The sequence below is a fragment of the Vigna unguiculata genome, chromosome 11, assembly GCF_004118075.2.
Source record: "Vigna unguiculata cultivar IT97K-499-35 chromosome 11, ASM411807v1, whole genome shotgun sequence".
NCBI lineage: Eukaryota > Viridiplantae > Streptophyta > Magnoliopsida > Fabales > Fabaceae > Vigna > Vigna unguiculata.
In genome coordinates, this window is record NC_040289.1 from 27,459,659 (window position 1) to 27,474,823 (window position 15,165).

The 15,165-nt window shown below is 32.7% G+C and overlaps 3 protein-coding genes across 4 annotated transcripts; all 3 read left to right on the forward strand.

Moving 5' to 3' along the window:
* Positions 1–705: 705 nt before the first annotated feature.
* On the forward strand, positions 706–2,580 carry LOC114168848 (transcription factor bHLH30-like). Its single transcript, XM_028053811.1, has 2 exons — positions 706–1,451; positions 1,904–2,580. Exons 1-2 carry the CDS (start codon positions 1,149–1,151, stop codon positions 2,375–2,377), a joined length of 777 nt encoding a protein of 258 aa, XP_027909612.1. The 5' UTR covers positions 706–1,148; the 3' UTR covers positions 2,378–2,580.
* A 932-nt stretch (positions 2,581–3,512) lies between these two features.
* LOC114168831 lies at positions 3,513–7,324 on the forward strand. The gene is made up of 8 exons (XM_028053794.1): positions 3,513–3,831; positions 4,685–4,797; positions 4,907–4,956; positions 5,056–5,289; positions 5,418–5,570; positions 6,028–6,123; positions 6,224–6,244; positions 6,849–7,324. Exons 1-8 carry the CDS (start codon positions 3,545–3,547, stop codon positions 7,014–7,016), a joined length of 1,122 nt encoding a protein of 373 aa, XP_027909595.1. The 5' UTR covers positions 3,513–3,544; the 3' UTR covers positions 7,017–7,324.
* A 2,676-nt stretch (positions 7,325–10,000) lies between these two features.
* LOC114170107 lies at positions 10,001–14,182 on the forward strand. 2 transcript variants are annotated; one of them, XM_028055593.1, is made up of 5 exons: positions 10,001–10,278; positions 10,893–11,076; positions 11,400–12,063; positions 13,544–13,671; positions 13,755–14,182. In XM_028055593.1, exons 2-5 carry the CDS (start codon positions 10,981–10,983, stop codon positions 13,947–13,949), a joined length of 1,083 nt encoding a protein of 360 aa, XP_027911394.1. In that variant the 5' UTR covers positions 10,001–10,278; positions 10,893–10,980; the 3' UTR covers positions 13,950–14,182. The 2 variants fall into 2 exon arrangements, with proteins under 2 accessions (XP_027911394.1, XP_027911395.1); XM_028055594.1 differs by having other exon boundaries at positions 10,020–10,278; positions 10,971–11,076.
* The last annotated feature ends 983 nt before the right edge of the window (positions 14,183–15,165 follow it).

A 15,165-nucleotide genomic window follows, 5' to 3' on the forward strand; every position in this document is an offset into this window, starting at 1 on the left:
TTTAATATTAATTTTTATTTTTATTTTAATTTATATCATCAAAATATTTTTAGAAAATTATTTTATAGTTTTTTTTAAATATACATAACTTTTTTCCATTACTTTCATTAAATCAACTATAAACTTACCATTCATTTTCTTTCTCTTTTCTCTATTTTTTTCTTCAATTCAAACCAATTCTCCAATCTCTTTCTCTTCCTTCATTTCTTTCTCTTCCTTCCTTTCTTTTTCTAATCACAAAAACATTAACTACAATCCATATTTCCATCTTCTGCCGGTGAAATTGTGCAGTGTTCTTCGTTTTAAACAAAGAAACTGCTATATAGTAATGTCAACTTTTACTGCTGATTAACTTTATATATATATATATATATATATATATATATATATATATATATATATATATATATATAAATTACTCTTCTAGTAATTTTTAAAATTTTTTTATTTATTCTCAAAACTTCAACTTGACTTTGTTTAAAATATTTGAACCCAGTTTCCTTCTACCAACAAATAATGTATTGTGTGAAGTTAGGTATTGACAATTTTTTTTGCACAAAATTTCCATCACAAGATTTATCAATTATATATACACCTCAAACAGTGGACTGCTTCAAAAATCAATTTTCTAGATTTGAACCACCCTATTGGAAGATTTGACTGAACAAGTACAGATCTCAATTTAATTTGTTCCTCCAAATGAAAATTTAAATGATTCTACATGATTCTTGTACGGGTAAGATATTGAAATCTAACAAAATATAGTTTCTGAATATAAAATGGTGCAAGAGCCACACTCAATTTTTTTTTTTGGGACAAGAACTACTCCATTATAATATAAAAGGTGTTTGTGTGTGTTCTTCCTTCCTTAGCAACACAGGTCAAGTTTTCTGTAATCTTACATAGTGAGTACCCTTCAGATCTTTACCATTACTCCTTTGTCATCTTCATATGCTGCCACTGACACAGTTTCTGACACTCACCACTTGCACTCTCTATCTTTGGCTTCAAAGATACACTCCAAACCCACAATGAGAAAGAACAAAACAGCCCCCACTTTATGTTTCACTTCCTATTTCTGAAACTACCGACCCTTTTGACCAAGTAGCTTTTGTTATTATTCTTCTTGTTGTTGTTGTTACTGAGGAATGGAAATGGAGGAATTTTTATGGGGTGGTGACATTGATGGGGATGTTCCTAAGGGGAACAGTGATGGTTTTGAAGGAAGCAGTGGAGTGATTGGAAGTGGGTGTGGTTCATCTTTCTCTCTGGTTTTGGATAGGGAGAGAGGGGAGCTTGTGGAGGCTCCTGTGAAATTGGAAAGAAAAGGGTTGTCCAGTGAGAGAAGCACTGAAGCTTTGAAGAACCATAGTGAGGCAGAGAGGAGAAGGAGGGCAAGGATTAATGCACATCTTGATACACTTCGCAGTGTCATTCCAGGTGCTATGAAGGTATGTTCTATTCTGTTTTTTCAGGCATCATTTTTCTTTTCCTTTTCCTATAGATGATTCAGAAAGCATGTAAATTGTTTGAATGTTTGTGAGTAATGTTTAACTAAGGTAGTCATTTAATTCAATTGGGTCATGAAAGTAAATGGGTGTGCAATAATTATCTGGCTAACTTTATCTGAATTTGGTCCATATCATGTTTGTAGTATTGCATCATTGAGCTTTAACCTTCTCTTCTGCTTCCATTTCCATCTCAGAGTGTCTGTACTAATGAAAAGTAAAGTGTTGGTAGCTTCAATTGAATCGTTACTTTTTACTGTCAAAGACTCAATCTGAGTTTTCTATCCAACTTTGTGCTTTTAGTATGATTCGAGAAGCTCATATGTCAGTAGAAATAAACATGTTTCCCTATTCATTCCTTGTTTGAAAACTTGAGTTTCATTTTGGACATGTAGATGGACAAAGCATCATTACTTGGTGAGGTTATCAGACATTTGAAAGAGCTGAAAAGGAATGCAGCACAAGCTTGTGAAGGTTTGATGATACCAAAGGACAATGATGAAATAAGTGTTGAAGAACAAGAGGGTGGGTTGAATGGTTTTCCTTATTCAATTAGAGCATCACTGTGCTGTGAATATAAACCTGGCCTATTGTCTGATATAAGACAAGCACTGGATTCTCTTCATCTTATGATAACAAGGGCTGACATTGCAACCTTAGAAGGCAGAATGAAGAATGTATTTGTGATCATTAGCTGCAAAGAACACAACTTTGAAGATGCTTCATACCGTCAGTTTCTGGCTGGTTCTGTTCACCAAGCTCTTAGGTCTGTGCTGAATAGATTTTCTGTTTCACAGGACATTTTGGGAACCAGGAAAAGAAGAAGGATTTCTATATTCAGTTCTTCATCTTTAGAAGATTTCTTGTAACCTCCCTTTCCAAGTCTTAATGTGCTGAGTGATAGTAGTAAGTTCTTGATGTACCATGTAATGTAAACTCATGTATACATACTCAGATGTTGTCCTTCTATGCTTTCTGATCTGGACATGTACTTGTTAGAAGACAAATCATGTGAAAATATAATGGGCATCTTTTTTTGGGGTGTACAAAATGTTAAAGGTGCTTTGACAGATTGGTTGATGTTTGAGTTATCAAAGTAACATCTTTTGATCGTTTGCTCAACACAAACTGGAGTGGATGATACCAGTTGGTATGAATTATCTTTATGAGCAATAGAAAGCAAACTATTGTAAAATGTTATTTTGGAAAAAGTTGTTGATTTGATCAAGGTTTAGCAATGGTTTCTACTAAGTCCTATACTTTTTCTTCAAAAGAACAAAATCAAGAAAAGGCTACTGTGGAAGCCTAAGTTTTGACTGCAGGAAAAGAATGAGAAGACTGTACGATTGAAAAACCCAAAATTATGAGTTTTGGTTATGGAAGAGTGTCAAAATTTTCTAAACATTTTTTATCTTTTTTTTGTTCATCAAACAAAGTATAAAGAACATTTAAAAGAGTTTCCATGAGTATGGTTAGATCACATTTAAAGAACAAAAATGGATACTTTTATAAAAAGAGATGTTAATACAATGTTATTTTAATTTCTAATAGGAATATTCTGCTGTGATATCTTACCTCTAGTTACAAAAGTTAAATCCCAAGTTTTTATGAGGGACTTAATAGGGCTCTAAAACAAGAGTATTTTTCGGTTTAATTATACTTTTTAGTAACGAAAATTTCGGAGCAAATCTTGTTTTTCTAAATATAATTTTAATTCCTAAATGTTAAATTTTAGCTTCAAAAAATTTATTTTAAGTTTTCATTTGTAACATTTTTAGAGATTAGAATATCTTTTTAAAATTTAGAAAGTAAACATGGAATTAACGGAAATTTCAGATACATAAATTTGAGAAAACAATATATGTAAAAATAATGCATGTATTAACACTAAAAAATCCACGTGGTGAGCAAGAGGATATAACAGTCTCTTTCAAAGTCCACGTGGCGATACAGTATAGGTGAGTGAGATTGTGTGGCAATGCAGTGCAATGTCTTTGTGGTCGTCACGGTTGCCCACACAACACATCAGCGACACGATGGCTCTGTCGTCGCCACTTCAGAACCTCTCCGCAGTTATCTCCGCCACCGGCAATGCCACCACGGCAGCGGCCCGGCCGCCGAGGGGACGACGGTGCGAGGTTCGCTCGGCGGCGTCCAATACAAGCGCCACCGCCCCGGTGCAGTTCGGCGGTTACGAAGAAGGGAAGCTTGAGCGACCCAAGTGGACTGGGGAGACCCCTCTTTCTCGGCTGGTTCAGACTCTCATCGCCTTCAAGCCTTTGTACTCTGTTCTCAAGCTTGGTGCTAGAAGGGTTATGATAAGGTTCTTCATCGTGCCTTCTTCACTTTCCTTCAATTTCAAATTTTGCTTACTTTTTTGAACTCGAAACGTGTGTATTGTGAGGGTTGATCGTTTAGGAACTTTTTTTTCTTCTGCATAGTAAATTCTATTAATCAAAGTATTATATGATATCGTATTACGTAATCAACGTTTTGCCAATTGTAGATGATTTAAACATTTGAAAATATGAATAAAGAGGAGTTCTTGCTACACGTTCTTTCAAAAGGATCTGGTTACTAGTTTGATGCATGTAACAAACTCCGTCTTCTGGGAAAAAGAGTTTGGTTGTTATGTTACATTATTGAACTAATATTTGATTATTGTCTCTTAGGATTTATGTTTGAGTCTAACTCAATCGTCCAAAATCAATTAATAAGAAGTGAGTTGTTCCATTTATATTTTATAATTTAATTGGAGTGGTTTTCATCTCCCTCTCATACTGAGAACGGGATAACTTGAACATGACATTTGTAGGATTCGACAATTGTAAGTAGTCTGACGGCGTGGTGATTTGATAGAGCCAATAATAATAATTTGATCTATTGTACCATGAGCAAACCAAATAAACTTACACCATATTCAATCTAAAACTTTTGGAGATTTGACATCAAGTAAAGATATGACCAAATTATAATATATAGGTAGATACAAATCACACTTGTTCAAGTTAGTTGTGTAAGATTTAGTTACACTTAAATTTCACTTTCTTAAGATGGTATTTGAGTCCTGCTTTATAACCCAATTGCTATTGGCAACACGATGAATTGAAGTAGTTATAACTTATAAGGATCTCTTTGTCGGGAAGTGAGTGTGGTTTTTCAATGTGAATGCACAGTACAGCTGAGAAGAACAATATACCGTGGAGGCAAATGGCGAAAGAGGTTTTAGAGTCAGAAGTGTATAGGGAGATGGACAGCATTCAAAACCAGTCTTTAGTGTACCCTGATTGTAAGTTTCTGACGATCTATTTTACAGTATGTTACCCTTCTATCCATCGTTGTCTTTACTCTTGCGTATCATTGAAAATGATGGAATGACCGCTTAAATCAAATAACAGATTATTTGAATCCATTCCATGCATACGAGGAGGGCAATCTTACATGGCTGGTATGTGATAATTCTGAATTTTCCCATATGTCAATTGATGGCTTAATTTGGCCATTCTTTTTTGATGATCAAACAACACTTAGCAAGTTCCTATTATAGGCAGCAGCAGAAGCAGAGGCTGCTACAATGTCAATGGTTAGACGAGCACTTCCAGGTGCTTCTTCATTGGAGGAAGCAAATCAGATACTGCGTGGCAATTGGCTTCAAGCAATTGAACAACACCATATACAGTATTCAGAATCATCTGGGATTAATGACATTCTAGATATTGGATGCTCTGTCGGCATAAGCACTAAATATCTTGCAGACAAGTTTCCCATAGCCAAAGTCACCGTGAGTGAGTTTTTAATGGATGGATGAATATGCTTTCTTAATACTATAAAATCATTCTTTTCCAACTTGAATTTGCCAAGAATAAAAGAAATGTTATACATGGTATTGATGTAATATTTTTGTTCCAGGGGCTAGATCTGTCACCGTATTTTCTAGCTGTGGCTCAGCATAAGGAAAAGGGGGCAATGCCTAGAAAAAATCCTCTAAGATGGATACATGCAAATGGGGAAGACACGGGCTTGCCTTCTAAATCATTCGACCTTGTTTCTCTTGCCTTTGTGGTATGCTTTTTCTTTTCCTCTTCAATCCTTTTAAGTTTCACCAAAAAGGGTTGGGTCTGGAGAAATGAACTAGTTTGCTCTAATAAAATAGTGAAGGCGTTCACATCCTTACCGGGAGAATTGGGCTAGATATACCTGTCAGAAACTTAGCAAAATAGGTTTAAAAAATGTACTATTTTTCTATATATATTTTATGTCAATCTAGTCAACAAAAACTGAGATACGGTATCATTACTTCAATCAAAGGCCTGAAACGCATACAGATTTTGAAGATTCACATAATTGAAACATTGAATTCTCAAGACTAATATTTTTCAGCGTTCTTGCATTAAATCAGTTGCGAATTTCCAATTTCATATCCCATGATAATTACTTGAAAAACAGATAGGTTGCTCGAATAACGTTCTGGAAAAATTACTAGTGGATTTTAATATCTGGAATCCCTGACCATATGCAGCTTCATGAATGTCCTACAAGAGTTATAGTGAATTTAGTGAGGGAAGCATTCCGTCTCCTTCGGCCTGGAGGCACACTAGCTTTGACAGATTTTTCGGTATATAATATCATGATTTCAACTTCTCTTTTATTCCATGTCTTTTTTGTTTCATGCCTCCTACCACAAATGCTCATATTGTTATTTTTGGCTTCTGCAGCTGAAGTCAAAGGTCCTTCAGGTACCGTATTGTCCAGCTTTTATGCTCTATTTTTTTAATCGTTACACAAATGTTCCGTTGACTAAAGTACACTTTTGATTTCTCCTCTTAATTTTTTATTTTAGCTTGGTTTAAAAGGTTCAACTTTGATTCCATTCATGTTAAACTAAATTAATCCTTCTATCAGTTTTCTCTTAGTTTCAACTTATGCACCATCCCTTTGCCATGTGTTATTTGTCGACCAAAGTAGTGTGATGAATTGGTTAAAGGACCAAAGGGATGCCTAAAGAGACCGAAGTGAACATTTTTAAGCTATAAACTGAAACCAAAAGACAAAAATACAAAAAGTAAGATGAAAGACCCAAAGACATAGCATATTTTCTGTGGCCTTTTGTTTAATTGTGCTAAACCTGGTAGTATTAACAAGTCAAATATGCCTAAATGAGATCAAGCAGAGCACAGAGTCCTTTTGGGGACTGCTTGATCTTGGTATTTAATTCTAGGTTACTTTTCTTGGAAAATTTGGTCATCCATGACAAATGATTAACTTAATAATAGCACATTTACATTGTTGTCCATGTAGAAACATCATCTAACTTGGTCTTCCTCTTTCTCTCTCTTACAGGAATTGTCTCCTGTTCTGTTTACACTGATTAAGAGCACAGAACCTTTTCTGGATGAGTATTACTTGACTGATATGGATGAAACACTGAGGGAAGCTGGTTTTGTGAACATAACATCAATTCTTACAGACCCCAAACACGTCACAATTACAGCAACGGTGCCTCAATGAAACATCACATCTTCTTGACAGTTTTTTAGTTTCATTTTCCTTGGTACACAAACATTTTCTTGGGTTTGGCATCAAGCAAGTTAGCACTTGGTCAACGTATTTCCAAATTAATAGTGTGGTCCAAAATGGTTTAACTATGTATCAATGTGCCACGGTCTAATGTTATTATTTATCATTTGGTTTTGTAGAGTATCCCAAGATCTGGTGCAACATAAATTCCTTTGAACATAAACATGATTATCCATTACCAAAGATGTACTGTTGTTCTTTTCTTGAAGCACCGATCAATTACTGTCGTGTCCTTCTTATTTGGGTTTTGTCAATCTCTTTTCTTTTTCTTGGTTTGCTTGCACCCTTTTGATAGTAAACGTTGAATGAAAAGTAAGCGTAGATAACAACAAGACAATAGTTAACAAGACAAGATGTAATCTTATCTTTATAATTCAGTTCTTTTTGGTTGTGATTTCAGTACATTCCTGAATAAAAAGGAGTTTTTCTTGTTAACAGATCATAGATACTTTTTTCTTATGAAAATACAACCAATTTTTTTTTCTATAACTGGTAAAAGGTTACGCACTTAATTATATGTGAAGCAAGTAAAAAAGTAAAACAAACTTTCTACTTCGAACATATGAATTGAGATAAGAGGTGGAAGAAAGGGAGAGAAAGAAAAGAAGTAATAAAAAGAAGAGAAAAGAAAGTAAAGGAGGAAATATAACATAAATGTATAGATACACTATTAGAATTAGAACCTATGGGAAAACTAAGATCATTCACCATATAATCTTTTAACCTCACATTATTTCAGTATACTTTTTAAAGAAATTATAATTTTATTATATTTAATCGATGTTGTCGAATTTAATAACACTAAATAATTTTGTTTCTAACTTCATTTGATTTGAGGATGATTATTTCTATTTTGGAGAATAATACTTTAATAAAGTTTTTTTAACAAAAATTGACAAATTACTTATTTAACTAAAAAATATTATTTTATTACTTTATAAAAAAAATTGTCAAAAATTCATATTCTTCTATTTTTAAAATCACGAAAAACAAATATATTATCCTCATAATTGTTCCATCATATCGCAATCAGAACTCAATAAAACCATACCACACAAATCTTACCTTTCTCACTAACGATTATTATATATATTATAATTTCTCATTTTTATTGCAATTGTCAAATTTTAATGACGATAAATAATTTTATTTCTAACTTTACTTTTTGTAACTTTATATTCTTTTTCCGATGGCAATTTTTTCTATTTTCAAAATCATAAAAAATGAATATATTATCCCCATAACCATTCCACCATATTCCATGCATATCGCATATCGAACTTAATAAAACGATAAAAACCATACATTTCTAACTTCATTATTTTCAAGAATTGTCGTTTTTATTCTCAAAATCACAACAAATATATTATCTCATAACCGTTCCATCATATTTCATGTATGTCGCAAACAGAACTCAATGAAACCTTACCTTTCTCTCTCATAATCACTATAATATATATATATATATATATATATATATATATATATATATATATATATTCAATTTTAATATTTTTGAAAATTTTATATATTTCTTGTGTTAAATATGATTTTAATTTCTGAGTTTTGATGGGAAATTAAAATGTGTTCCTAACATTTGAGTTGTTTACTGTGCTTGACAAGTTCCCATTTCAATATCTGCTGAAAATTTTGTTTAACGCATAAAAAAAATTAACTTAATTGGGTTAAAAGTACTATATCTATTCTATCTATTCAGACAATAACGAATTATAATTTTGCATCAAAGTTCATAGACTAAAAATATATTGCTTTAATAAGTCGAATGGTACCACTATTATTCGGATGTGTCACTTTGATACCCGTTTTTAAAAATGTGTCAATTGAGTCCAACTTTTGAAAAGATGTATCAATTAGGTCTTCTTTCAGAAAGAATTGGATCATTTTAAAGAAGGTTAAAATACATTTTTAGTCTCAATTTTTGTCAACTTTTGTCAAATAGGTCCCAATTTTGTTTTTGTGCTCAATCATAATTTTTTTTTGAAAATAAATGATGATTAAATATCTAATTAAACTTAAAATAGTGCCACGTAGGATTACTAATGCAACACGTAGCACAGAAATGCCAACTGTATAGTGAAACATTACACATTTAAACGACGTTACCTAATTAGGACCTAATTGAATCAAATTGACAAAAATTAGAACTTATTTGAGCACAAAAATAAAATTGGGACCTATTTAACAAAAGTTGGGACCAAAAAGATATTTTAACCTTTTAAAGAACAGATGACTAAATTGAAACAAAAATTTAATTAGATAACTAAATTGAAAATAACTATTACACTGACACTTCTCACGATGGTAACCTGACACATGATAATTTATTAATTTTAAAAAAAAATTCACAGCTTGACACGTGTTGAGGAATTCACAGCTTGACAAGTTGGAGGACACAATGATGTATCCTCCAACTTAACAACTAATTGAATCATTTTAAATAATTGAGAAACTGAATTAAACCAAGTCAAAAGATTAAAACTAAATAAATAATTATACCCAAAAGTAAAATACAGTGGTTTAAATATAATATCAAAAATAAAATATATTTTATTAAGTTGCAAACAGTAAAACAGCGCCGTTATACTAATCCAACAGACACTCAGCAATTTTTGTATACAGCAGAGAAACAGAACTCAAAAAATTCAACTTGAACAATATAAACCTTATTTTTCTCTCTCATGATTATTATTATATATATTATAATTTTCTCATAATTTTATGAAGGCTTCATTTGATTTAAGAATAATTATTTCTACTTTTAAAATCACGGGCAACAAAAGTGTTTCTGTCTCTTAATATATATATATATATATATATATATATATATATATATATATATAAGATTATCCAAAACGAACATAGGAAAAATAGAGGAATATAACAGAAAGATATATCTTAGGAATGAAGAGCATGTACACGTGTGCAAAGTAGGGTTGTCAGGAGCTGAATCTTTAGTGTGTACGTTTCCTTATTCTGTTCCTCCTCGTACACTTCTCCACAAAAACTCACAATCCCTCCCAAGTTTCTCGAACTGTTCCCAGGCTTTTCGTGTTCGAATCTTCTTCTCGTTTGACTCTTTAGAAAGCCAACGATTTGCCGAATTGGGGTGTCACATGACTCATCCTGCAAATGGTTCATGACTTTTTTTTCTTCTCTGCTCTTCTCATAACAGGTATTCTCTTACCCTTTTCCTTTTCATGATCGAATATGTTACTACTGACTTCGTTCCTCTGTTATCACTGATTAGGGAGTTGTTGCTATGGCGTTAAATAACCCTCTTACTCTTTTTTATTCTTTTGTTTGCGTTTGATATAATTTGGTTATAAGTTTTTTCTGAGGCAAATTTATTCTCTTGACTTGCGTCAGTGATAGTCTATGGTAAATTATCAATGAAAGTTAAAGCTCAACTATATGTGTGAGTCTGTGTGTGTGTTTAGATTATCTCTGTTGGTGACGGAGAAAAGAGGCAAGTAAGGTTATAACTAGAAGCTGTAGATGGTTTTGGACAATGAAGTTGAACATTCTGGGTTATGTGTGGGGAGTTACGTGAAGATTACTTGTCTTTTTAGAAGATAAAGTATTAGCGTGGTCCCCTTGTGGCATGTTGTCTAATTGGACAATATAAGTTGTAGTTTTAAGTTTGGATGTATTAGGTAAGGACATGTATGAATGGTTTTTCATTATTACTTAGGCGGTTGGATTGATGATTACTAAATATAATTGTGCGATTTTCTGGAATATATCTGCATTTCATGTTACATGTATGTTCTTTCTTCTTTATTGCAGATAATTGAGTACAACCACCTTGAAGTTGAGACAAGAGTAATTGCAAACTTGCTATAATCAGACAATTTTCTATTCCAGGAAGTATATTATGATCACTATGGATGTAAAAGGCATAACATGGGTTGGAAATATGTACCAGAAATTTGAGAATATGTTCCTTGAGGCTGAAGACGTGATGTACGAGGTATGTCTTCGTTGTCACTTGATTGAATACCTATGCTTTTATGTTTTGCCCTCTTTTGACACATATTGCCTGCATCAGAAACCACTAGGACTTTTTTCAGGTGCCTTTCTCCTTTAATTTCCTTGATCTTACATGAGTGTTGAATGCAAATTTACTTATACTTGTCTTGTTATCTGTGATAGTATTTCTGAAAGGGTTTTTCTGTATGGTCCTAATTTTTTAACAGTGATGGGTTAAACTACAGATAGTTCCCTACCCTGCTATTAGAAGACATTCTCACCAGATACTATATATTCTTATAACTGTTTGTTCTTTGGGTATAGGATACTGTTAAGTACATAGAGGATCAAATGCAGGCTGTCGGAGAAAGTGTTAAAAAATTATATTCAGATATTATGGAAGATTTACTTCCCCCAAATGAGAAGGTAGGCATTGAATTGTCTATGGATAAGCGTGCTGAAGCTGGGCTCTGTAAGAAGCCATTTCAAGTGTGTAGTGAAAGGCATGTAAAAACTGATACCAAGCAAGCAACTGAGGATTCAAGGATTGATCATGGTGTTGATAATGTTGCCACACTTGCTACTGCATATAATGGAACTTCTAAGGCTGATGCTTCGTTCATGCCATCTTTGAGAAGTTCCATTAGTTCGCCTTCAAGACAAATTGTTGGAAGAATGGATGTTAAATCAAACCTTCCAGTAAATGATAAAATGGCTGCAACCAAGATAATTGATGAAACCACTTTGGCTGAAACCACTTTGGCAGGAACAAATGCATGCATAGCATCACAATCTTGTGAGACCTCAAACCAAAACCAAAACCAGAATCATGGAGTGCCATGGATTCGCTGTGAAACATACTTTTCTGATGGAATTGAAAATGATAGTACCACACAAAGCCTCAATTATCCGGTGCTAGTTAAATCAGCTGGAGAGAAACAAATTGATACGATTTCTTCCCCGTATGTCTCATTTGCAGAGCCAGTTGGTGAGTACTTCAGTATCTCTTGGTTATAGTATCAAAGTTTACTAATTGTTTAGCTTGATCACTTTTGATTTCTAATATTTTTTGTTCAGTAAGTATGTAGTTTCTATGGTAGGTTTCTCATGGATAGGACATTGCAGTCCTATGATTTACTTCTAATTACTGTAGTTGCTGAATTTAGACATTGACTGGTATCATTCTGAAGAGCTTACCTTGTAGGTATTAACATGACATATTGAAAAATTCTAATTGGTTTCAACCTATGGACTTATTTTGGTTGAAGTTGAGTATTCAGGAACTGTATCATTGTACTGTTTTTCTTTTTTTGCTAATGTTAAATGAAAATAAGTATGAGATTTCCCCACTTGGCTGTATCTGAGAGGTCTGAACAATTCTATTGAAAGAATTCAAGTTTATGATCTACTCTTGATCTGCAGTATATGATGAGAAAACATAGGCCTTTTCTATCAATTGCTTCATGTTACTTGGTCAAAGAGCTATATATTCATTTTTTTTCCTTCACAGTTGAAGCCTAGTGGTTGAAAAAGGAACATTAAGTTAGGTTGTGAGAATTAGGAGTGTGTGACATGGGATTTGTTTAGTTTGTTTTGAAGAATGTATCATCTTTCTTTATCTTCAAGCCATAGTCAACTTAAAAATTTTACCGTAACCATGCTTAAATAGTTAAATTTACTTAGATCTTTTATGGATTTGATTCTTTCCCCTTTTGATGGGTTCTTAATAGATAACTACCCAACAACTGAAAAATTTATGGTTCATGGAAGCTAATCATAAACCTTCAAAAATGCTGATCCCACTCAACCAATTCAATTGACAGGCTGTTGAATTAATTCATTTATTTTATTTAATGACACTGGTGACTTTCCTAATTTTCTTTGACAAACTTTTTCAGTTTTACCGGTTGGTTGTATAAACTTTCAATATATAGAACTTGATGACAGAATCATCATCTCCCATTCTAGAATCTCATCCATTTCTTTACATTTCTTGCCCAAGGTTCCTTGACTTTCATGTGTTATAGGAAATCATTAATGGCTGAAAAAATGTTCTATCTACTCCATTTCTAGTCTTTTAAATGGATTTTCCCTTTCACTAAACAACTCTACTTTCTTTAGAGAACATGTGGAGAACTAGTAACTCATCCATGACCAAAACATTCTTTCTAACAACAAAATTTTCTGATTGCAGTAATTGCATTTTAATCCAATTGTGATGTTTGATATTTTCTAAAACTTAGATATACACAGACACACAGACACACAGAAATCTAGTGAAGTCACTCAGAAACATGTTCAAATTAAGTTTTCATGAATATAGACATTAGGCTATATTCCATATCTCAGACATGCTGAGGAACATATAAGCACATAGATGGATTAAGTTTTTTTCTTTTTCTTGTTGGTGTGAGAGATTAAAAACTAGTTTCAATGTAACAAAGGTTGATGGTTTGGTACTGTTTTAGAACAAGGCCATTGTTTTATGCCACAAGATCATCTGAAGCTTGAGGAACCTGAGGAAGCTTGTGTTATGGTGGATGGAGATGAAATTCAATTACCTCCCAAAGCAAGTGCTAATTTGAACACTAACAAGGTACACACATTCAACTCCCCCCTCTTTCTTTATCTGATACATATTCACACTCAACACTAACTAAAATATTTTTCCATTTTAAGAAAAAATCGCGGCAACCCTTTTCTTTGTCCAAGAAATCTGCAAGAAAGCAAGAATATAAGGAACTTGCAGCATGGCATCTGAACAGTGAAAAAGCAAAGGGAGATTGCATGGAGAATTTTGATCCAACTTTACCACAGGATCACAAAAACTCACTTCTTCGTAGTATGTCTGAATCTGAGTGGGAGCTTCTCTAACTCTTACACCAGTATGATTAAGTTGTGTAGATTCACTCATTAGTCCTTGTGGAGATTTAAGATGTTGAAACGATTTAAGTTCATACAATATTTTATGCAATCCAACGTTTTTTCTTTTTGCTGGTAACAGAAAAGAGAGAAGGGGAAGCTGTAATTAGGCCATTCAAATGAGAACCTCAAATAAAATATGTTAAACTGCTATCTATTTTATGAATGCTGAACATTTCTCAATACATATTCTCCACTTACTTCCATAATCAATTGCACATCCTTTCTGCATAATTTCATGATCCTGAAATATCTCTTCAGGTGATAATCAGAAGTAGTTCCCATCAACATGAGACTTTTGGTGGCTCTTGAATGATGGTTCTGTGATTTGTGATGTAAAAAAAACTCCACTGGAACTTTGAGTCTGATTCTTGTCTAACTAATTAGAGGAGAAAACACTCAAATTTTGAAAGAAAAAAATTATCATGTTATATTATTGCCTACTAATATAACATTTTAAGTTCTTAATCTCAATAGCTGATTATATTGATTCTTTTCAAAGACTAAAGTAGCTTGTGTTTAAGGATTAATATGATTAATGTTCATGATTAATAGAAACTAGTCTAGAATTTTCATAGACGAATTTAAGGTTTCATCACTTGATGTTTTAGATTGGTTGAATAACTCTTTCTGTTTCTCTTTTATTCTGCAGTTTGATTTTCTGAATTTTAAAATAGAAGTTTCTTTTTAGCGTATCTTGCTAGACAAAATTGTTTTTTCATCTATTTGTTACTAACTCATTCAACTTGTTGATATGAGATAAACTGCAAAAAATGTTATATAATATAGATATTCATTACATCGATTAAAATCAAACATTATTTAGCACCAAAAATTGATGAAAAGAAATCAATTTGATCTATCCGTGACATTTTTAATATTCAAAATGAATCTTTTTAAATTTAGGAGATCAAACTGAAAAAAAAAACATATATATATATATATATATATATATATATAGAGGGTTAAATATGTTTTTGGTCCTTCAAGTTTCAGCGAAATTTGGAATTAGTCCTTCATCAAAACTTTTGACCAATTTAGTCTTTCATCTCTCAAAATGCGTGAATTTAGTCCTTTTAACCAAATTTTGTTAAGTTTATCTGACGTTTCAAGCGCATTTCATGATAGTATTTAAGTTAACATTGAAGCAAAAATGTGTCAAACAATA